This window comes from Triticum urartu, chromosome 2A (assembly GCF_056163025.1).
Source record: "Triticum urartu cultivar PI428250 chromosome 2A, HENAU_Tu73, whole genome shotgun sequence".
Classification (NCBI taxonomy): domain Eukaryota; kingdom Viridiplantae; phylum Streptophyta; class Magnoliopsida; order Poales; family Poaceae; genus Triticum; species Triticum urartu.
The window spans coordinates 535,777,010-535,800,057 of NC_141874.1; the positions used below are offsets into that span (position 1 = coordinate 535,777,010).

At 44.4% G+C, this 23,048-nt stretch overlaps 1 protein-coding gene and 1 pseudogene across 2 annotated transcripts; one reads left to right on the forward strand and one right to left on the reverse strand.

Annotated features, from left to right (window-relative positions):
• Positions 1-12,776: 12,776 nt before the first annotated feature.
• On the reverse strand, positions 12,777-13,526 carry LOC125537219 (uncharacterized; annotated as a pseudogene).
• A 4,283-nt stretch (positions 13,527-17,809) lies between these two features.
• On the forward strand, positions 17,810-22,336 carry LOC125541779 (sugar transport protein MST1). 2 transcript variants are annotated; one of them, XM_048705109.2, is made up of 4 exons: positions 17,810-18,033; positions 20,448-20,767; positions 20,882-21,514; positions 21,640-22,336. In XM_048705109.2, the coding sequence occupies exons 1-4, from the start codon at positions 17,898-17,900 to the stop codon at positions 22,096-22,098; spliced, it is 1,548 nt and encodes a 515-aa protein (XP_048561066.1). In that variant the 5' UTR covers positions 17,810-17,897; the 3' UTR covers positions 22,099-22,336. The 2 variants fall into 2 exon arrangements, with proteins under 2 accessions (XP_048561066.1, XP_087400407.1); XM_087544281.1 differs by having other exon boundaries at positions 20,448-21,514.
• The last annotated feature ends 712 nt before the right edge of the window (positions 22,337-23,048 follow it).

The window sequence follows — 23,048 nt, forward strand, 5'->3', positions numbered from 1 at the left end:
ATTCTTTATTTGGTTCTTATGTAATTCTTGAACATATGTACCTATGAATCGAATAATGCATTGGTTGTTTGAACCTGATGGATATGAATAAAGTTGTAGCATACATTCAAATTCAAATCTAAATCCGGTACAATTTGGAAAAGCAGCAATTAAATTACGGTGAAATTACACTCTCCAGGTTGTTATGGCACACACGGTTGGTAAAGCACAAATGTTTGCAATATGCACCATAATCCGAGACAGTTCACAGAGAGGAAACATGTGCAAGCATGCACACAGTTGCCGTTTGCAAAGCGTGTGCGATGTCAGACAATATCACAAACGGTGCGGGCAAACTAAACATTTGTGTTAGTTGCCTTATCGTACACGATTCGCAACCATGAACTGTTTCTTATGAAGTATGCATCGTAAACATTGCACCATAGAATAGTGTGTGCGATAGTTGTCGTGTACGACGATGTTATGATGGTCCGACATTTTGTAATCCTGTCCGACACTCGTACGACAATTAGCTAATATTCTTAACGATGAACCATTTGTGATGGGCCGCACATCATACACATTCTATAATAGTGAGCCGTTTGTGATGGGCCACGCATTGTAAATGTAGCACCATAGAATACCAACCGTGATGGCAATGCGAGCATAAACGAGTAGGTGTACTATAGGGGCCCTATCCCCAGCGGTTTCTGGGTCGTGTGGGAAGGACCCCCCTATCGCCCACACTCACTTGGCAATGGTTCCAAATGCCGTCGCGGAAAGGGCTTTTAAACCGTTCGTTTAGGACCGACGCGCACCAGTGTACATCAACCGCATTACTAAACACTTCTGCTTTCGGTCTACGAGGGTACGTAGACACAGTATCCCCTCTCGTTGCTATGCATCTCCTAGATAGATCTTGCGTGATCGTAGGTGAAAATTTTGAAATACCGCGTCCCCAACAGTGGTATCAGAGCCAGGTCTATGCGTAGATGTTATATGCACGAGTAGAACAGAAAGAGTTGTGGGCGATAATAGTCATACTACTTACCAGCATGTCATACTTTGATTCGGCGGTATTGTTGGATGAAGCGGCCCAGACCGACATTACATGACCTTGTTCATGAGACTAGTTCTACTGCCGTGCTTCGCACATAGGTGGCTAGTGGGTGTCTGTTTCTCCAGCTTTAGTTGAATCGAGATTGACTACGCCCGATCCTTGTTGAAGGTTGAAACATCAAACTTGACGAAAAATCATTGTGGTTTTTGATGCGTAGGTAAGAACGGTTCTTACTAGTAGCCCGTAGCAGCCACGTAAAACTTGCAATAACAAAGTAGAGGACGTCTAACTTGTTTTTGCAGGGCATGTTGTGATGTGATATGGTCAAGACGTGATGATATATAAATTGTTGTATGAGATGATCATGTTTGTAAAAGTTATCGGCAACTGACAGGAGCCATATGGTTGTCGCTTTATTGTATGAAATGCAATCGCCATGTAATTGCTTTACTTTATCACTAAGCGGCAGCGATAGTCGTAGAAGCAATAGTTGGCGAGACGACAATGATGCTACGATGGAGATCAAGGTGTGAAGCCGATCACAATGGTGATCATGACGATGCTTTGGAGATGGAGATCAAAGGCACAAGATGATGATGGCAATATCATATTACTTATATTGATTGCATGTGATGTTTATCTTTTATGCATCTTATTTTGCTTAGTACGTCGGTAGCGTTATAAGATGATCTCTCACAAAATTTCAAGGTATAAGTGTTCTCCATGAGTATGCACCGTTGCCACAGTTCGTCGTGCCGAGACACCACATGATGATCGGGTGTGATAATCTCTACGTTCACATACAACGGGTGCAAGCCAGTTTTGCACAAGCAGAATACTCAGTTTAAACTTGACGAGCCTAGCATATGCAAATATGGCCTCGGACCACTAAGACCAAAAGGTCGAGCGTGAATCATATAGTAGATACGATCAACATAGTGATGTTCACCATTGAAAACTACTCCATCTCACGTGATGATCGGACATGGTTTAGTTGATATGGATCACGTGATCATTTAGATGACTAGAGGGATGTCTATCTAAGTGGGAGTTCTTAAGTAATATGATTAATTGAACTTTAATTTATCATGAACTTAGTACCTGATAGTATTTTGCATGTCTATAAATGGCCCGCGCTACAGTTCCTTTGAATTTTAATGCATTCCTAGAGAAAGCTTAGTTGAAAGATGATGGTAGCAACTACACGGAATGGGTCCGTAACTTGAGGATTATCCTCATTGCTGCACAGAAGAATTACGTCCTGGAAGCACCGCTAGGTGCAAAGCCCGCTGCAGGAGCAACTCCAGATGTTATGAACGTCTGGCAGAGCAAAGCTGATGACTACTCGATAGTTTAGTGTGCCATGCTTTATGGCTTAGAATCGGGACTTCAACGATGTTTTGAACATCATGGAGCATATGAGATGTCCCAGGAGTTGAAGTTAATATTTCAAGCAAATGCCCGGATTGAGAGATATGAAGTCTCCAATAAGTTCTATAGCTGCAAGATGAAGGAGAATAGTTCTGTCAGTGAACATATACTCAGAATGTCTGGGTACCACAACCACTTGACTCAATTGGGAGTTAATCTTCCTAATGATAGTGTCATTGACAGAGTTCTTCAATCACTGCCACCAAGATACAAAAGCTTCATGATGAACTATAATATGCAAGGGATGGATAAGACAATTCCTGAGCTTTTCGCAATGCTAAAGGTTGCAGAGGTAGAAATCGAGAAGGATCAGCAAGTGTTGATGGTCAACAAGACCACTAGTTTCAAGAAGAAGGGCAAAGGGAAGAAGGGGAACTTCAAGAAGAACGGCAAGCAAGTTGTTACTCAAGTGAAGAAGCCCAAGTCTGGACCTAAGCCTGAGACTGAGTGCTTCTACTGCAAAGGGACTGGTCACTCGAAGCGGAACTGCCCCAAGTATTTGGCGGATAAGAAGGATGGCAAAGTGAAAGGTATATTTGATATACATGTTATTGATGTGTACATTACTAATGCTCGCAGTAGCGCCTGGGTATTTGATACTGGTTCTGTTTCTCATATTTGCAACTCGAAACAGGGGCTACACATTAAGCAAAGATTGGCTAAGGATGAGGTGACGATGCGCGTGGGAAATGGTTCCAAAGTCGATGTGATCGCGGTAGGCATGCTACCTCTACATCTACCTTCGGGATTAGTTGTAGACCTGAATAATTGTTATTTGGTGCCAGCGCTAAGCATGAACATTATATCTGGATCTTGTTTGATGCGGGACGGTTATTCATTTAAATCAGAGAATAATGGTTATTCTATTTATATGAGTAAATCTTTTATGGTCATGCACCCTTGATGAATGGTCTATTTTTATTGAATCTCGATAGTAGTGATACACATATTCATAGTATTGAAGCCAAAAGATACAAGTTTAATAATGATAGTGCAACTTATTTGTGGCACTGCCATTTAGGTCATATTGGTGTAAAGCGCGTGAAAAAACTCCATGCTGATGGGCTTTTGGGATCACTTGATTATGAATCACTTGATGCTTGCGAACCATGCCTCATCGCCAAGATGACTAAGACTCCGTTCTCCAGAACAATGGAGCGAGCAACTGACTTATTGGAAATAATACATACTGATGTATGCGGTCCGATGAGTGCTGATGCTCGTGGCGGGTATCGTTATTAGATATGGGTATATCCACTTGATGAAACATAAGTCTGAAACATTTGAAAAGTTCAAAGAATTCCAGAGTGAAGTGGAAAATCATCGTAACAAGAAGATTAAGTTTCTACAATCTGATGGTGGAGGTGAATATTTGAGTTATGAGTTTGGTCTTCATTTGAAACAATGTGGAATAGTATCGCAACTCACGCCACCTGGAACACCACAGCATAATGGTGTGTCCGAACGTCATAACCGCACTTTATTAGATATGGTGCGATCTATGATGTCTCTTACTAATTTACTGCTATCGTTTTGGGGTTATGCTTTAGAGACAACTGCATTCACGTTAAATAGGGCACCATCTAAATCCTTTGAGACGACACCATATGAACTGTGGTTTGGCAAGAAATCCAAGTTGTCTTTTCTTAAAGTTTGGGGCTGCGATGCTTATGTGAAAAAGCTTCAACCTAATAAGCTTGAACTTAAATCGAAGAAATGTGTCTTCATAGGATACCCAAAGAGACTGTTGGGTACACCTTCTATCACAGATCCGAAGGCAAGATATTCATTGCTAAGAATGGATCCTTTCTAGAGAAGGAGTTTCTCTCGAAAGAAGTGAGTAGGAGGAAAGTGGAACTTGATGAGGTAACTGTACCTTCTACCTTAGTGGAAAGTAGTCCATCATAGAAACTAGTTCCAGTGATTCATACACCAATTAGTGAGGAAGCTAATGATGATAATCATGAAACTTCTGATCAAGTTACTACCGAACCTCATAGGTCAACCAGAGCAAGATCCGCACTAGGGTGGTACGGTAATCCTGTTCTAGAGGTCATGTTACTTGACCATGATGAACCTACGAACTATGAGGAAGCGAAGATGAGGCCAGATTCCGCAAAATGGCTAGAGGCCATGCAATCTGAGATGGGATCCATGTATAAGAACAAAGTATGGACTTTGGTTGACTTGCCCGATGATTGGCAAGCCATAGAGAATAAATGGATCTTCAAGAAGAAGACTGATGTTGACGGTAATATTATTGTCTACAAAGCTCGACTTGTTGTGAAAGGTTTTCGACAAGTTCAAGGAGTTGACTACAATGAGATTTCTCACCCGTAGCGATGCTTAAGTCTATCTGAATCATGTTAGCAATTGCTGCATTTTATGATTATGAAATTTGGCAAATGGATGTCAAAACTGCATTCCTTAATGGATATCTTAAAGAAGAGTTGTATATGATGCAACCAGAAGGTTTTGTCGATTCAAAAGGTGCTAACAAACTGTGCAAGCTCCAGCGATCCATTTATGGACTGGTGCAAGCCTCTCGGAGTTGGAATATACGCTTTGATAGTGTGATCAAAGCATATGGTTTTATACAGACTTTTGGAGAAGCCTGTATTTACAAGAAAGTGAGTGGGAGATCCGTAGCATTTCTGGTATTATATGTGGATGACATATTATTGATCAGAAATGATACTGAATTTCTGAATAGCATAAAAGGATACTTGAATAAGAATTTTTCAATGAAAGACCTCGGTGAAGCTGCTTATATATTGGGCATCAAGATCTATAGAGATAGATCAAGACGCTTAATTGGACTTTCACAAAGCACATACCTTGATAAAGTTTTGAAGAAGTTCAAAATGGATCAGTCAAAGAAAGGGTTCTTGCCTATGTTACAAGGTGTGAAGTTGAGTCAGACTCAATGCCCGACCACTGCAGAAGATAGAGAGAAAATGAAAGTCATTCCCTATGCCTCAGCCATAGGTTCTATCATGTATGCAATGCTGTGTACCAGACCTGATGTGTGCCTTGCTATTAGTTTAGAAGGAAGGTACCAAAGTAATCCTGGAGTGGATCACTGGACAGCGGTCAAGAACATCCTGAAATACTTGAAAAGGACTAAGGGTATATTTCTCATTTATGGAGGTGACAAAGAGCTCGTCATAGACAGTTATGTCGATGCAAGCTTTGACACTGATCCGGATGACTCTAAGTCACAAACCGGATATGTATTTTTATTGAATGGTGGAGCTGTCAGTTGGTGCAGTTCTAAGTAGAGTGTCATGGCGGGATCTACGTGTGAAGCGGAATACATAGCTGCTTCAGAATCAGAAAATGAAGGAGTCTGGATGAAGGAGTTCATATCCGATCTAGATGTAATACATAGTGCATCGGGTCCAATGAAAATCTTTTGTGAAAATACTGGTGCAATTCCCTTGGCAAAGGAATCCAGATTTCACAAGAGAACCAAGCACATCTAGAGACGCTTCAATTCCATCTGCGATCAAGTCAAGGAGGGAGACATAGAGATTTGCAAGATACATACGGATCTGAATGTTGCAGACCTGTTGACTAAGCCTCTCTCACGAGCAAAACATGACCAGCACCAAGACTCCATGGGTGTTAGAATCATTACTATGTAATCTAGATTATTGACTCTAGTGCAAGTGGGGGACTGACGGAAATGTTCCCTAGATGCAATAATAAAGTTGTTATTTATATTTCCTTATATGATCATAAATGTTTATTATTCATGCTAGAATTGTATTAACCGGGAACTTAGTACATGTGTGAATACATAGACAAACAGAGTATCCCTAGTATGCCTCTACTTGACTAGCTCGTTAATCAAAGATGGTTAAGTTTCCTAGACATAGACATGTGTTGTCATGTGATGAACGGGATCACATCATTAGAGAATGATGTGATGGACAAGACCCATCCATTAGCTTAGCATAATGATCGTTTAGTTTTTCTGCTATTGCTTTCTTGATGACTTATACATGTTCCTATGACTATGAGATTATGCAACTCCCAAATACTGGAGAAACACCTTGTGTGCTATCAAACGTCACAACGTAACTGGGTGATTATAAAGATGCTCTACAGGTGTCTCCGATGGTGTTTGTTGAGTTTCCATAGATCCAGATTAGGATTTGTCACTCCATGTATCGGAGAGGTATCTCTGGGCTCTCTCGATAATGCACATCACTATGAGCCTTGCAAGCAATGTGACTAATGAGTTAGTCCTAGGATGTTGCATTACGGAACGAGTAAAGAGAATTGCCGGTGACGAGATTGAACAAGGTAAGATGATACCTACGATCGAATCTTGGGCAAGTAACATACCGATGACAAAGGGAACAACGTATGTTGTTATGCGGTTTGACCGATAAAGATCTTCGTAGAATATGTAGGAACCAATATGAGCATCTAGGTTACGCTATTGGTTATTGACCGGAGATGTGTCTCCGTCAAGTCTACATAGTTCTCGAACCCGTAGGGTCCGCACGCTTAACGTTCGATGATGATTTGTATTATGAGTGTATGTGATTTGATGACCGAAGGTTGTTTGCAGTCTCGGATGAGATCACGGACGTGACAAGAAGTCTCAAAATGGTTGAGACATGAAGATTCATATATTGGAAGGTTACATTCGGACACCGGAATGGTTTGGGACGTTTCGGATGAGTTTCGGAGTACCGGGGGTTACCGAACCCCCCCCCCCCCCGGGAAGTTATTGGGCCTCATGGGCCTAATGGTGGAAGAGAGGAGGCAGGCCAAGGAGTGGTGCGCCCCTCCCCTCTAGCCCAAACGGAATTGGACTAGGGCTAGGGGCGGCCCTCCTTTCCTTCTCTTCATCTACTCCTTCCCCCTTCTCCTTGTGGAAGTAGGAAAGGGGGGTGAATCCTACTTGGAGTAGGACTCCTCCCCTTGGGCGCGCCACCCTTGGCCAGCCTCCTCCTCCCTCCCCCTTTATATACGTGGGAGGGGGCACCCCATAGACACACAAATTGATCTTTTAGCCATGTGTGGTGCCCCCCTCCACAGTTACACACCTTGGTCATATCGTCGTAGTGCTTAGGCGAAGCCCTGCGTCGGTAACATCATCATCACCATCACCACGCCGTTGTGCTGACGAAACTCTCCTCAGCATCAACTGGATCAAGAGTTCGATGGATGTCACCGAGCTGAACGTGTGCAGATCATGAAGGTGTCGTGCATTCGGTACTTGATCGGTTGGATCGCGAAGACGCTCGACTAGATCAACCATGTTACTAAACGCTTCCGCTTTCAGTTTACGAGGGTACATAGACACACTCTCCCCTCTCATTGTTATGCGTCTCCTAGATAGATCTTGTGTGATCGTAGATGAAATTTTTGAAATACTGCGTTCCCCAACATGAAGAACTCTGTCAATGACACTATCATTAAGAAGATTAACTCCCAGTTGAGTCAAGTGGTTGTGGTACCCAGACATTTTGAGTATATGTTCACTGACAGAACTATTCTCCTCCATCTTGCAGCTATAGAACTTATTGGAGACTTCATATCTCTCAATTTGAACATTTGCTTGAAATATTAACTTCAACTCCTGGAACATCTCATATGATCCATGACGTTCAAAACGTCTTTGAAGTCCCAATTCTAAGCCGTAAAGCATGGCACACTGAACTATCGAGTAGTCATCAGCTTTGCTCTGCCAGACGTTCACAACGTCCGACGTTGCTCCTGCAGCGGGTCTTGCACCTAGCGGTGCTTCCAGGATGTAATTCTTCTATGCAACAATGAGGATAATCCTCAAGATACGGACCCAGCCCGTGTAGTTGCTACCATCATCTTTCAACTTAGCTTTCTCTAGGAATCCATTAAAATTCAAGGGAACGGTAGCACGGGCAATTGATCTACAATAACATCGACATGCAAATACTATCAGGTACTAAGTTCATGATGAATTAAAGTTCAATTAATCATATTACTTAAGAACTCCCACTTAGATAGACATCCCTCTAGTCATCTAAATGATCACGTGATCCATATCAACTAAACCATGTCCGATCATCACGTGAGATGGAGTATTTTTCAATGGTGAACATCACTATGTTGATCATATCTACTATATGATTCACGCTCGACCTTTCGGTCTCAGTGTTCCGAGGCCATATCTACATATGCTAGGCTCGTCAAGTTTAACCCAAGTATTCTGCACGTGCAAAACTGGCTTGCACCCGTTGTATGTGAACGTAGAGCTTATCACACCCGATCATCATGTGGTGTCTCGGCACGACGAACTGTGGCAACGGTGCATACTCAGGGAGAACACTTATACCTTGAAATTTTGTGAGAGATCATCTTATAACGCTACCGATGTACTAAGCAAAATAAGATGCATAAAGGATAAACATCACATGCAATCAATATAAGTGACATGATATGGCCATCATCATCTTGTGCCTTTGATCTCCATCTCCAATGCACCGTCATGATCTCCATCATCACCGTCTTGACACCTTGATCTCCATCGTAGCATCGTTGTCGTCTCGCCAACTATTGCTTCCATGACTATCGCTACCGCTCAGTGATAAAGTAAAGCAATTACATGGCGATTGCATGTCATACAATAAAGCAGCAACCCTATGGCTCCTGCTAGTTGCCGATAACTTTTACAAACATGATCATCTCATACAACAATTTATATCTCATCACGTCTTAACCATATCACATCACAACATGCCCTGCAAAAACAAGTTAGACGTCCTCTACTTTGTTGTTGCAAGTTTTACATGGCTGCTACAGGCTTCTAGCAAGAACCATTCTTACCTACGCATCAAAACCAATACGATTTTTCGTCAAGTGTGTTGTTTTAACCTTCAACAAGGACCGGCCATAGTCAAACTCGATTCAACTAAAGTTGGAGAAACAGACACCCGCCAGCCACCTAAAGTGCGAAGCTCGTCGGTAGAACCAGTCTCATGCACACGGTCATGTAATGTCGGTCTGGGCCGCTTCATCCAACAATACCGCTGAATCAAAGTAAGACTTTGGTGGTAAGCATTATGACTATTATCACCCACAACTCTTTGTATTCTACTCATGCATATAACTTCTACGCATAGACCTGGCTCGGATGCCACTATTGGGGAAAGCGGTATTTCAAAAAAATCCTACGATCATGCAAGATCTATCCACGTACCCTCGTTGACCGAAAGCAGAAGCTTTAGTAACGCGGTTGATGTAGTCGAACGTCTTCACGATTCAACCGATCCTAGCACTGAACGTACGGCACGTCCGTGTTCAGCACACGTTCAACACGATGACGTCCCTCAAGCTCTTGATCCAGTTGAGGACGAGGGAGAGTTCCGTCAGCACGACGGTGTGGCGATAGTGATGATGAAGTTACCGATGCAGGGCTTTGCCTAAGCACTATGACGATATGACCGAGGTGGTAAACAGTGGAGGGGGGCACCGCACACAGCTAAGAGATGTCTGTTGTGACTTTGGGGTGCCCCCCGCCTCCATATATAAAGGGGGAGAAGAGGAGGCCGGCCCCCTAGGGGCGCGCCAAATATGGGGAGTCCTACTAGGACTCCCTAATCCTAGTAGGATTCCCCTCTCATTTTTTTTCCTTTTCTGGAGTGGCAAAGGGGGAAAGAGAGAAGGAGTTGGAGAGGGAAAGGGGGCGCCGCCCCCATGATACGTCCATTTTGCATCATGTTTTCTTACTGTTATTTATAATGTTTTTATCCATAATAATGCTTTTTTGAGTAATTCTAATGCCTTTTCTCTCAAAATTTGCAAGGAACACGCCAAGAGGGAGAATTCCGGCAGCTGGAAATCTGGACCTGGAAAAGCTATGCCAGGCCACCTATTCTGCACAACTCCAAATAATCTGAAACTTCACATAGATTTTTTATGGATTTTTTAAGAAATACTGGAGCCAATGAACACCAGAGGGGAGCCACCAGGTGGGCACAACCCACCTGGGCGCGCCAGGCCCCCCAGGCGTGCCCTAGTGGGTTGTGGCCTCCTCGGCCCATCTCCGGTGCCCATCTTTTGGTATATGAGTCATTTTGACCTAGAAAAAATAAAGAGAAGACTTTTCGGACGGAGCACCGCCGCCTCAAGGCGGAACTTGGGCAGGAGCACTTTTGCCCTCCGTCGGAGCGATTCCGCCGGGGGAACTTCCCTCCCGGAGGGGGAAATCATCGTCATCAACCTCACTAACAACTCTCCCAAACCCTAGTTCATCTCTTGTGTTCAATCTTGTTACCGGAACTATAGATTGGTACTTGTGGGCGACTAGTAGTGTTGATTACATCTTGTAGTTGATTACTATATGGTTTATTTGGTGGGAGATTATATGTTCAGATCCATTATGCTATTTAATACTCCTCTGATCATGAACATGTTTATCATTTGTGAGTAGTTACTTTTGTTCTTGAGGTCACGGGAGAAATCGTGTTGCAAGTAATCATGTGAACTTGATGTGTGTTTGATATTTTGATAGTATGTATGTTGTGATTCCCTTAGTGGTGTTGTGTCAACGTCGACTACATGACACTTCACCATATTTGGGCCTAAGGGAATGCATTGTGGAGTAGCAATTAGATGGTGTGTTACGAGAGTGACAGAAGCTTAAACCCTAGTTTATGCGCTATTTCGTAAGGGACTGATTGGATCCAAAAGTTTAATGTTGTAGTTAGAATTTATTCTTAATACTTTTCTCGTAGTTGCGAATGCTTGCGGGAGGGTTAATCATAAGTAGGAGGTCTGTTCAAGTAAAAACAGCAGCTAAGCACCGATCCACCCACATATCAAATTATCAAAGTAGCGAACACAAATCGAACCAACATAATGGAAGTGACTAAATGAAATTCCCGTGTACCCTCAAGAACGCTTTGCTTATTATAAGAGACCATTTTGGCCTGTCCTTTGCCTCAAAAGGATTGGGCTACCTTGCTGCATACTTGTTACTATTATCGTTACTTGCTCGTTACAAATTATCTTGCTATCAAACTACTCGCCACTTACAATTTCAACAGTTGCAAACAATACCTTACTGAAAACCACTTGTCATTTCCTTCTGCTCCTCGTTGGGTTCAACACTCTTACTTATCGAAAAGAGCTACAATTGATCCCCTATACTTGTGGGTTATCACCCCACCCCTTGTCCAATTCGGATTGGAAAGGAGGGCACCACCTCCTTGGCTGGCCCTCTCTCCTCCGTTAAGGCCCATGATGGCCCATTCACTACCCGGGGGGTTCCGGTAACCCCCGGTACTCCGAAACTTATCCAAAACTTCCCGAAACCATTCCGGTGTCCGAATGCAACCTTCTAATATATGAATCTTTACCTCTCAACCATTTAGAGACTCCTCGTCATGTCCGTGATCTCATCCGGGACTCCGAACAAACTTCGGTCATCAAATCACATAACTCATAATACAAATCGTCATCGAACGTTAAGCGTGCAGACCCTACGGGTTCGATAACTATGTAGACATGACCGAGACACATCTTTGGTCAATAACCAATAGCGGAACCTGGATGCTCATATTGGCTCCTACATATTCTACGAAGATCTTTATTGGTCAAACCGCATAACAATATACATCATTCCCTTTGTCATTGGTATGTTACTTGCCCGAGATTCGATCGTCGGTATCCACATACCTAGTTCAATCTCGTTACCGGCAAGTCTCTTTACTTGTTCTGTAATGCATCATCCCATAACTAACTCATTAGTCACATTGCTTGCAAGGATTATAATGATGTGCATTACCGAGAGGGCCTAGAGATACCTCTCCGATACACGGAGTGACAAATCCTAATCTCGATCTATGCCAACTCAACAAACACCGTCAGAGACACCTGTAGAGTATCTTTATAATCACCCAGTTACATTGTGACGTTTGATATCAAACAAGGTGTTCCTACGGTATTCGGGAGTTGCATAATCTCATAGTCAGAGGAACATGTATAAGTCATGAAGAAAGCAATAGCAATAAAACTAAACGATCATTATGCTAAGCTAATGGATGGGTCTTTTCCATCACATCATTCTCTAATGGTGTGATCCCGTTCATCAAATGACAACACATGTCTATGGTGAGGAAACTTAACCATCTTTGATTAACGAGCTAGTCTAGTAGAGGCACACTAGGGACATACTGTTTGTCTATGTATTCACACATGTACTAAGTTTCCAGTTAATACAATTCTAGCATGAATAATAAACATTTATCATAATATAAGTAAATATAAATAATAACTTTATTATGGCCTCTAGGGCATATTTCCTTCAAGAACTTGATCCGGGAGTATAGGTCGTGAAGAATCCCGGCGACGCCTCCAAGGAGGATAGCGACGCCCATGGGCACCGTCGCCGCCGGCCGGCCAGCACCGGCCAGGCTTTCACCCGGTGCAGCCACTCCCACGCAGTAGGCCGAGGTCAACCCATACCTTCACTGGACCGCGCACATCCCTCACCCAGCGAGCATGCCATCGTTGTGTAAGGCCACCAGCTAGCCTCCTTGACGACGGGCCTGCAGAGACCAGATCGGGTCCTACACCCCGCATCCAACCGCAGACAGAACCTCCCTGCTCCATCAAGTAACAACCGAGCACCACCACCAGCCGGCAGTGCCCCTCCCGGGTGCCGGCCAAGGCCGACAAGTACAGGTCATGGTCGGCCCGCCCGCAACTACCACAGCCACAGCCTCGGACCTCTCCCACTACGCGCCGCAATTAGCCTCCGCCTTGGATAGGCCCAGATCTGGTCGGCCCGTCTGCAACCGCGCGCCGTCACCTCCCCAAAATGAGCCCCAGCATGCTTGCCGGATTTGCAGCCATCCGCTGCACTCTAGGCTATCAGCTAGCCGGATTCGCCACACCGTCGCGAAGGACGCTCGCTGCAGCAGCAGGCCACGCGCGCAGCCCCGCACCTCCACTCTGCCTCGCGCACCAGTGACAGTGCCAGATCCGCACAGCCCCGAGTCATCCCCATGCGCCCAAGCTAGATCCGCGTGGCCCCACTCCTGTAGCGCGCCATGGTGCAAGCACCTCGCGAACGTGCCCCACTCGCACTCCTCCGTGCACCTTGCCTTGCCGAGCTCCAGTCCCTGCCAGATCAGGACGCCCGTGCGCTGCTCGATCTTGTGCGGAAGTGACCGACAGCCCCGCTGCCGCCTACATTTCACGGGCTTTGCCCTGCTGCGTACACTGGTGGCGGTGAGGGGAGCAACTTTGGTGGGTGGCCTCCCGGCGGCGGGCTCGATTTTGCTCTCCTGAGCCACCCGCGGGAGCGGCCCGAGAGATCTGGGGTAAACAGGACCCTGCCTTGCCAAGTTGAGTGCCCTTAATGCCTTGACGTTAAACCACCTTCATTCCTTCTCTTGCTTTTTCTCGAACTCCAACTCTTTTTTGTTTGCTATCATCTCTTCTGCCGCCATATTGAACACAAGAGCATCTCCTCCATTCTTTCGCTTATCTTTCTCGCCTCTCCTGCCCGGCGGCCTTTTGAATTTTATAGTCACAGGTCCGTGTGTTCTGTGTTTTCTACTCCGGTAAGCTTAGTTCCAAGGCACACACTCTGGTTCACCGTTTAATATAACTAGCTATTAGCTAATTTGATTTGATGTTGCTAAATTAGCTTCAAAACAAGTTTGCTGTGTTTGGACTCCGTTTGTGACTGATATTCTACGAAGTAAAAACAAGCAAAAAAACAACAACTGGCACTAGGCACTATGTTCGTAGGTTAGTCCCAAAAAATGATATAAAGTTGCTATAAATGATTGTAAAACATCCAAGAATGATAATATAACAGCATGGAACAATCAAAAATTATAGATGCATTGGAGACGTATCAGCATCCCCAAGCTTAATTCCTGCTCATCCTCGAGTAGGTAAATGATAAAAACAGAAGTTTTTATGTGGAATGCTGGCTAACATTAGGGGTGGACTAACGAGCAGCTCGGCTCGTTAAGCTCGTACTCATTAAGCTCGCGTTTGTTAAGGCTCGGCTCGTTAAGCTCGTTAAGATTAACGAGCAGAAAACTCTGCTCGGCTCGGCTCGTTTGAAGCTCGTTAAGCTCGTGAGCGCTCGCGAGCGCTTGTTAACAGATTATAATGTGTTACCATATACATGTTAAATGTCTAGGTATGGTTTTCAAGATGAAATATGGTGACTATAAAAAGAAATGAAGTAGTTTGTTGCCTCATATGTCGATTAGATAAATAGATGGGTTGAGGTGCTACAAAAAGTTTGTCACGTAAGATAAAAATATGTATTGTGTTGTTACAAACGAGCTTAACGAGCTACTCGTGAAACTCGTTAGCTCGCTCGTTAAACTCGTTAAGATTAACGAGCTAAAATCAATGATTGGCTCTGTTCATTAAGAAGCGAGCTATGAGCTTAACGAGCCAAACTATCGAGCGCTCATTAAGCTCGCGAGCTACGAGCTTTTGGTCCAGCCCTAGCTAACATGTTCATCACGTATTTTTTTCTTTTGTAGCATGGACATTTGGTGTTTTATATTGAACAAAGCAATAGTCTAGTTTTGACATGATAACTTAAATACTCAAGCATATCAACAAGCAACCATGTCTTTCAAAATATCAACCCTAAAATAAGCTATCCCTAGCCCATCATGCTCAATCATGGATCCATTCATGAGACACACTCGGATATTAGCTACATCCAATGCTCAAGTATGATCATAGTGCCCCTAGTTGGTGCTTTATAAGAGAAGATGGAGACTCGAATAAAAATAAAATTTGCATAAAGTAAATAGAAAGACCCTTCGCAGAGGGAAGTGGAGATTTGTAGGGGTGCCAGAGCTCAAAGCTTAAATTGAGAGATAATTTTTTTGAGAGGCATACTTTTGTCGTCAATGAAAACGACCGATTAATTCCCAACACTTTCCATGCTAGATATATCATAGGTGGTTACCAAACAAAAAATAAAGTGTATTTCTTTTTCCACCATTCTTTCACAGTCCATGGCTAGCCATATCCACGGGTGCCTTCCGTACCAACACTTTTTAAGAAATTTATTATTTGATAATATAAAGTAAATTTCCTTTTCATTTGACAACATAACGGATCAAGACAATTCCTCGACATCTCGCCTTCACGCTACGTCAAATGCGTGTACAATAGGCAAGGAAGGTCCAAGAGGTCTATGTTCGACCCGATCACCCCGCCTGGAGACGTATCACAAGATCTCCCCGGCGCTACGGGGTCTCCTGCGAGACCTCCGTGAATATGACATTCACGACAGCTGACACACGCGGAAACCATAAAGCTTGCCAGACACACGCTCTACGCGGTAGAGGGCGCATCCAGCAGACGATTGGCATTGTCCCAAGAGATGATTACCGACGACGTCGGGGATCACCCCGAAGACATCGCGCAGCCAGGCAAACATGCCCTGGTACTAGATCCCATCGGCGGGGGTTGCCGCCTCTCACGCGTCCTGATGGACGGAGGAAGCGACCTCAACATCATCTTCATTGATACCTTGGAGAAGATGAAGATCTCCCTGTCAGGACTTGGAGGTCGAACGTGGGCTTCCACGGGGTAGTGTCAGGCCACCCAGTGCGTCCCTTAGGCCAGGTCGAATTCGAGGTCATCTTCGGAAATGAGTCGAATTACCGGAGCGAAACCATCCATTTTGAAGTCGCCCCTTTCTAGAGCGGCTACCATGCGATCTTGGGTAGGCCCACATATGTGAGGTTCATGGCGACCCCTTCCTACACTTACCTATAGCTCAAGATGTCTGGCCCTAACGGCACGATCAATGTCCGGAGGAGCACGAAGAAAGCCTACCAGGCCGAAGTGGCAAACGTGGAACTCGCTGAGGCCGCGTTGGCCTCCGCCGAGCTCGCCAAGATAAGAAAACAGGTAGGGCCATCCGAGGTCGAGCTCCCCCAGAAGCGCGGCCTATCCCGTCTTCCAGCCAGCAAAGCAAACCAAGAAGTTCCAGGTCCACCCCGAAGACAACGACAAAACAGTGACCATTGGGGGAGACCTCTCGGAGAACCAGGAGGCAGAGTTCTGATACGTCTCCAACGTATCTATATTTTTTATGTTTCATGCTATTATATTATCAATCTTGGATGCTTTATATACATTTATATGTTATTTTATATCATTTTGGGACTACCCTATTAACCTAGTGCCCAGTGATATTTTTTGTTTTTTTTTCTTGTTTTTGACTTTTCAGAAAATTAGTATCAAACGAAGTCCAAATGCGATGAAACTTTACAGTGACTTTTTATGGACCAGAAGGGACCCTAGAAGGCTTGGGAGGAGGCCAGAAGAGCTATGGGTGAGCCACAAGCTCACAGGGCGCGCCCGCTGAGCTCGTAGCGCGCCCCAGGAGGCCAAAGAAGGTTAGATCGGAAGGATCCAACCTGAAGACAAGTGAAGAAAGACAAATAAAGACCGAATCCGAACGGATCCACCACAATCACCGACCAATTCCGTGAGATCCGTCGGAGACACACCACTACACGTCCTCCGACAATGATAGACGCACCATTGGGACAGGGGCTTCGCGGGGAGAGCCTTATTCCATCTTCAAGAAGCCGCCGTTGTCTCGTCTTCTTAAGCAGGACATAAATCCTAACAGAACATGAAGAAGCACCTGAAAACGGAGCCCTCCCGCCGGCAAGGACCGGGATACACCGCACACCCATAGCCCTAAGGCCACAAAAGATGTGGGAGATCGGCGCCGCCGCCAACGAGAGGCAGGAACCCTAGCCGCATTTCCTTGAAGGAGAGACAAAGGGAGGGAAATAATGAGCCAACATACTCGAATTATAAACCTAAGGCTCCGCCACATTATTTAAACCTAAGGTCAGATGGTTCGACATAAAATGGTAGTTGGGCGTATACGTTGCATCTTTGCTTCAGAATGTGGCATGTGCTTTTATTCTCATGGACTTTCGTAATGTTGTATTTGTTGTGAACATTTGCACATGCTTATAAGCAAAGAGTGGACTGTAAATAATTCCGCACAAAAATGTGGATCGTGTTTATTACATAGCTTTGAGGAATTTATGAACGTCAGATAATTAAGTATCTGGAGCAGTAGGTGTATCTAAGTCCAATTCTTTCTCTTTCTGTCATTTTGCTCTTCCCTTTCTGATAAAAATAATAGTTGCTGAACATGCCCACTTGGTGTGGTATGTGGATGGCTAGGCTATTCAGACGTCCAGGTAAGATTTGCATTAATCAAATGTTTTTGAAAGACCACTTGTGTGTAGACTTAGAAAGTTAGAATACAAACCTCCGCCTGGTTAAGCTATAAATACACACACATCGCCGGTGGTCTTCTACCATTCAGTATATTCTGTAGTCCAGCCCATCATTCCATCCAAACCAGAAGGACTTGCGATCAAGCGCGAGCGCTTGAGAAATGGCGGCCGGTGGCTTCGTAGCAGGCGACAGCCGTGTGCAGGAGTACGGCGGCCGCATGACTTTCTCCGTCGTGGTGACCTCCCTCATGGCCGCCTCTTGCGGCCTCATCTTCGGCTATGACTCTGGCGTCACAGGTCCGTGCGTTCTGTGTGTTCTACTCCAGTAAGCTTAGTTCCAAGGCACACACTCTGGTTCACCCTTTAATATAACTAGCGAGTATTAGCTAAGCTGATTTGATGTTCCTAAATTAGCTTTACACAAACCTGTCTCCCTTGTTAGTTGGTTTAGTAGAGTTTTAATGAAGCGAAAATAAGAAGTCATTAGAGTCAAAGTTGAATCTATCTAGTAGTAATAGTAATACAGGATGAGATCCAACAGACGGCAAGAAATTTTAATATGTGCTCCATCTAAAGCATGACATCTCCACCGTAAGCATGTGATCCAGGCATTGCGTTGACGCCATATGCATTAAATTATGGAGTATACTTTATGTGTGGTTAGAATGGGCAGATGCTTCCGCATGACCTGGGAGCATATAGCATTTTTTTTGTCCATTATTGAATGGGAGATTATTTAGAATACGCACTCACACGGTCCGATGGAGAAGAAGGAACGAGCGGATGAGGCTTGACTAAGATAGAAGAAGCTTCACAGGTTTTCGCAAAATGAACAGAGCTCTCTATCAGCTCCCGTGCGACTTTGGAACATCCATATAAAATATCTAACGGTCCGCATTAATCTTTTCTTGTTTTATGCACCATTGGATCTTGTTCCATTGTAGTCAAGCCCGAGCAGAGACGCCATCGTGTGTGTTATTTGTGACTGAATGACCATCATATAGGCAATGCCGCCGCAATTGTTCTTTCAAACTGCATATATTTTTACTCTTTTTATGATACTTTTAGAAAACTATTAAAATGAGGAAAATGATATATTTTTTAGCAACAAAAATTGATAGATATATTAAATAAAAATAAGAAACTATTGGGCTGGCCCGCGTGACTAGCATTGCAGGTTATTGGACTAATTTGTTGCACAACACGTAGAAAAGGAGTTCTCCAATCTCCCTCTGACCACACTCCCAATCCCTACTTGGCGCCCTCTGCGTCACTTACAGGCTTAATTGCAAATGACGCACACTCCTCCCTGTGTGCATTGTAGGGAATAGGCCGACCCATGCAACGTTTGTTCATCTTTCTTTTCACGAAAAGCTTTTTACAACAACCAGTTTTGGGAAGCTCCTTGAAACTTTCAACAGGTTCTATGAAGCTTCTAGAAGCTTCCTACCGGGTTGTCTTTTTCCATTTTTTGGACCGGTCTTATTCTGTTTTTTCTTTTTATTTTCTTTTTATTTTCTTTTTCAAATGCATGAAAATTACCAAATTCATTTGTTAATCTGCAAACTATGTTCAAAGTCACATTTTTATAATTCGCACTATTTTTTCAAAAATTATGAACTTTTCTCAAACTTGCGAACTTCTTTTCAAACCTGACAACTTTTTTTATAGTTTGTGGTTTTTTTTTCAAAACCGCGAATTCTTTTCACAATCGTGAACTTTTTCTTCAAAGCCATAAACATTTCCAATTTTACATTTTTTTATTCAAAAGTCAACGGTCAGCCGGTCAACCAATTAACCAGAGTTCCCCGAGCAAGCGAGCAAGGTGAGCAGTCATGTGAGCAGGAGTGAGTTAGATATCGAGTCGCATTGATAGGCCGGCCAAAAGCAACGACATGTTTGTTTCTACGGCGCACGCGCTGAACGGGGGTTCCCGACCGCACCCTACAAATGCTATATACCGCCTGTACTGGTATATAGTGGGTGATTGCCCACGTAAGCAATACATGGGCCTGAGGCCCAATGTCATAGCAGATAGCCGGTTTTCCTAGTTTTTTGTTTTTTGTTTTTCACTTTTCAGTTTTGGTTTAATTTATTTTTTCCTTTTCTCTTTTAGTTTCCTTTTATCTTTTGGAATTTTTTTATTTTTATGTATAATTATTTTTTCCTTTTTAATATTCTTGTTTTATTATTGTTAACAAATATTTTGATAAATACACCAACATTTTTAGCCTATATATGGACATTTTTCTAAACTACTTATGCAGTTTTTAAAATATGTAAATTCTTTTCAGAATTAAAAAATATCATGTTATGATAGAATAATTATGTTCTAGTATATGAACATTTTAAAAAATGTGCGTAAGCTTTTAATATTATATAAATATATTTTATAAGTTGTGAATACTTATTGAATGACATGAACACTTCTCTTAATTACATGAACATTTTTAAAAATACATAAACACTTTTCTGGCTTACTTGAACATTTTTTAAAATGTGAACTCTTCTTAATTGATGATTATTTCAAATACTTGATATTTAAAAATGGAACATTTTTTTTCATATTTTTACATACTTTATTATATTATTTAAGTGTTTATAGTTTTATTGTGTTTTAACATAATTTCGAAAAACAATCATACTGCAAAGCAGAGTGTATGGCAAGAACTTTTATCCTTATACATATAATGTACTTTTGGTTGACTCAGGTGGCGTGACACAAATGGAATCGTTCCTGAGCAAGTTCTTCCCGGAAGTGCAGAGCAGGATGAAGAGCCCGAAGCGTGACGCATACTGCAAGTACGACAACCAGTGGCTCACCGCCTTTACATCGTCCTTGTTCATCGCCGGCACTCTATCATCGTTGGTGGCGAGCCGAGTCACGAGGAGGGTGGGCCGCCAGGCAATCATGCTGATTGGCGGTGTCATGTTCCTTGCCGGCTCGATCATCAACGCCGCGGCCGTCAACATCGCCATGCTCATCATCGGCCGGATTCTACTCGGTTTTGGTCTTGGGTTCACATTACAGGTATATATGGAGGCCCAAAAATACAATATAATTGCGGCCCTGGGGTATTTTGAGGCCCAATACCGACCATCTCCTTTTTTATGCATACTGACCATCTCCTTCTTTTTACCGCAGGCAGCTCCTGTGTACCTCTCTGAGACAGCGCCGGCGCGGTGGCGAGGCGCATTCACGTCGTCGTACAACACGTTCGTCGTCATCGGCATACTGTCCGCTACCATCACCAACTACTTCACCAACCGCATCCCTGGCTGGGGATGGCGCCTCTCCCTCGGCCTAGCAGCCGTCCCGGGCGTCATCATCGTCGTGGGAGCCTTCTTCATCCCGGACACCCCCAGCAGCCTCGTCCTGCGAGGCCAGCCCGACCGAGCCCGCGCGGCGCTGCAGCGTATCCGCGGAGATGGCACCAACATCGATGCCGAGTTCAAGGACATCGTCCGCGCCGTGGACGAGGCACGCCGGAACAACGTCGGCTCTTTCCGGAGGCTATTCAGCAAGCAGTACCGGCACTACCTGGCCGTGGGGCTGGCCATACCCATCTTCTTCGAGTTCACCGGCATGATCGTCATCGCCGTATTCTCGCCTGTGCTGTTCCGCACGGTGGGGTTCAACAGCCAGAAGGCCATACTTGGTTCTGTGATAAACAGCATGACAAACTTGGTAGCCACAGTTCTGTCCACCTTCGTTATGGACCGCACCGGCCGTAGGTTCCTGCTCATCGTTGGGGGCATCGGCATGATGTTCTGCGAGGTATTCCCTCCGTTTTTTCAGTTTGCATAAAATTTGTCAAAAGTCAAAAGTCAACATTCACAATATGAAATCGATATCATTAGATGGCTCGATATAATTGAATTTTGGTTGGTGAACTAATGAAGGTGGCCATCTCATGGGTGATGGCGGGCCATCTCGGGAAGCACCAAGGGGTGACGATGCCGCATGGCTACGCGACCGCTGTGCTGGTCCTCATCTGCCTCTGCACGTTCAGCTTCGGTGTGTCGTGGGCACCGCTCAGATGGGTGGTGCCGAGCGAGATCTACCCGGTGGAGATCAGGTCGGCCGGGCAGGCCATGAGCATCTCTGTCGCACTGTGTCTCTCCTTCGTGGAGTTGCAGGTGTTCATCGCGTTGCTCTGCGGCATGAAGTACGGCGTGTTCCTCTTCTACGCCGGCTGGCTTCTGACAATGACCATCTTCGTGGCAGCATTCCTGCCGGAAACCAAGGGCGTGCCGTTGGAAGCAATGCAGTCAGTGTGGACGGGACATTGGTACTGGAGGAGGTTTGTCAAGCAGGATGCCAACCATGAAAGCCAAATCACCAGTGTGTCAGCTAATTAGTAAGTCCAGATAAAACTGGTTTAGACGTGATGTGTAATCTATTTCATCAAATCGTCTTAGTAGTAAAACTTATTGTATTATTACTAAAAATGAAGATGCAAATGCAATATAAGAGGGTGTTGGGTTAGGCTTAAGACCATCTCCCGGTTCCCAGCAAAATTTCTGTATTGGGAGAGTTGGACTAAAACATGACTTATTTCCCCTTTGGTGACCAGGAAAAACATTGTAAGTAAAAGCATCTCCAACCGGACCCCCTGTCTCCCTCCTTATGTCAGTGTTGACGTATAAATTTATTACCTACTCTCTTCTTTCAGATCGGTCTTTTGGTTGCATTGGCTAGAGCATACACTTCTATATGCAACCCACTTTCGGTCCCAGCTGGTGCAATTAAATTGCAGCCACTTTCGATCCACGTTTAGGCCTAAGGTGGCCACACATGAGAGGGGTGTTGACATATAAATATGTTGTATAGTCTTTTCCATCAGATCAGTCTTTTGGTTGCATTGGCTAGAGCATGCACTTCTACAGTCAGGGCGAACAGCCTGGACAAGGCTCGAACAAGAAAACGTCACCCAACCGAAACTCCTATGCGGACGTAGAGGCCTCCACTCTCGCTAGGGTTATGTATCCTCTTGGTGGCGGCGGCGGCCGACATTGAGTAATTTTGCCCTACCACCCAACCTTACATAGTGATCACTGGTTCATACTGATCAAGGAGAGGGGCAATCCTCATGTGCCTTCCCGGTCTTGGCCAGCGTCGTCGCCATAGATTGGGCCGGTTCTAGGGTTCATATGCCTCGATAGATCGTTCATTTTGGGCGGGTGATGAGTATGGAGGCATCAGGGTTGAGCACGACCATGGATGGCATCCAGGAGATGATTGAGAAGCTTGGTTTGAAGGAGGATGACTTGGATGATGTTATGTTTGAGGAGGAAGAGGCGCCGACGGA

Bases quoted from the DNA above. Each gene is read 5' to 3' on its own strand.
- LOC125541779 (XM_087544281.1), top strand. From the start codon at position 17,898: ATGGCGGCCGGTGGCTTCGTAGCAGGCGACAGCCGTGTGCAGGAGTAC. The intron at 18,034-20,447 runs GTCCGTGCGTTC...TGGTTGACTCAG, and splicing joins CTATGACTCTGGCGTCACAG to GTGGCGTGACACAAATGGAA. The intron at 21,515-21,639 runs GTATTCCCTCCG...GAACTAATGAAG, and splicing joins TCGGCATGATGTTCTGCGAG to GTGGCCATCTCATGGGTGAT.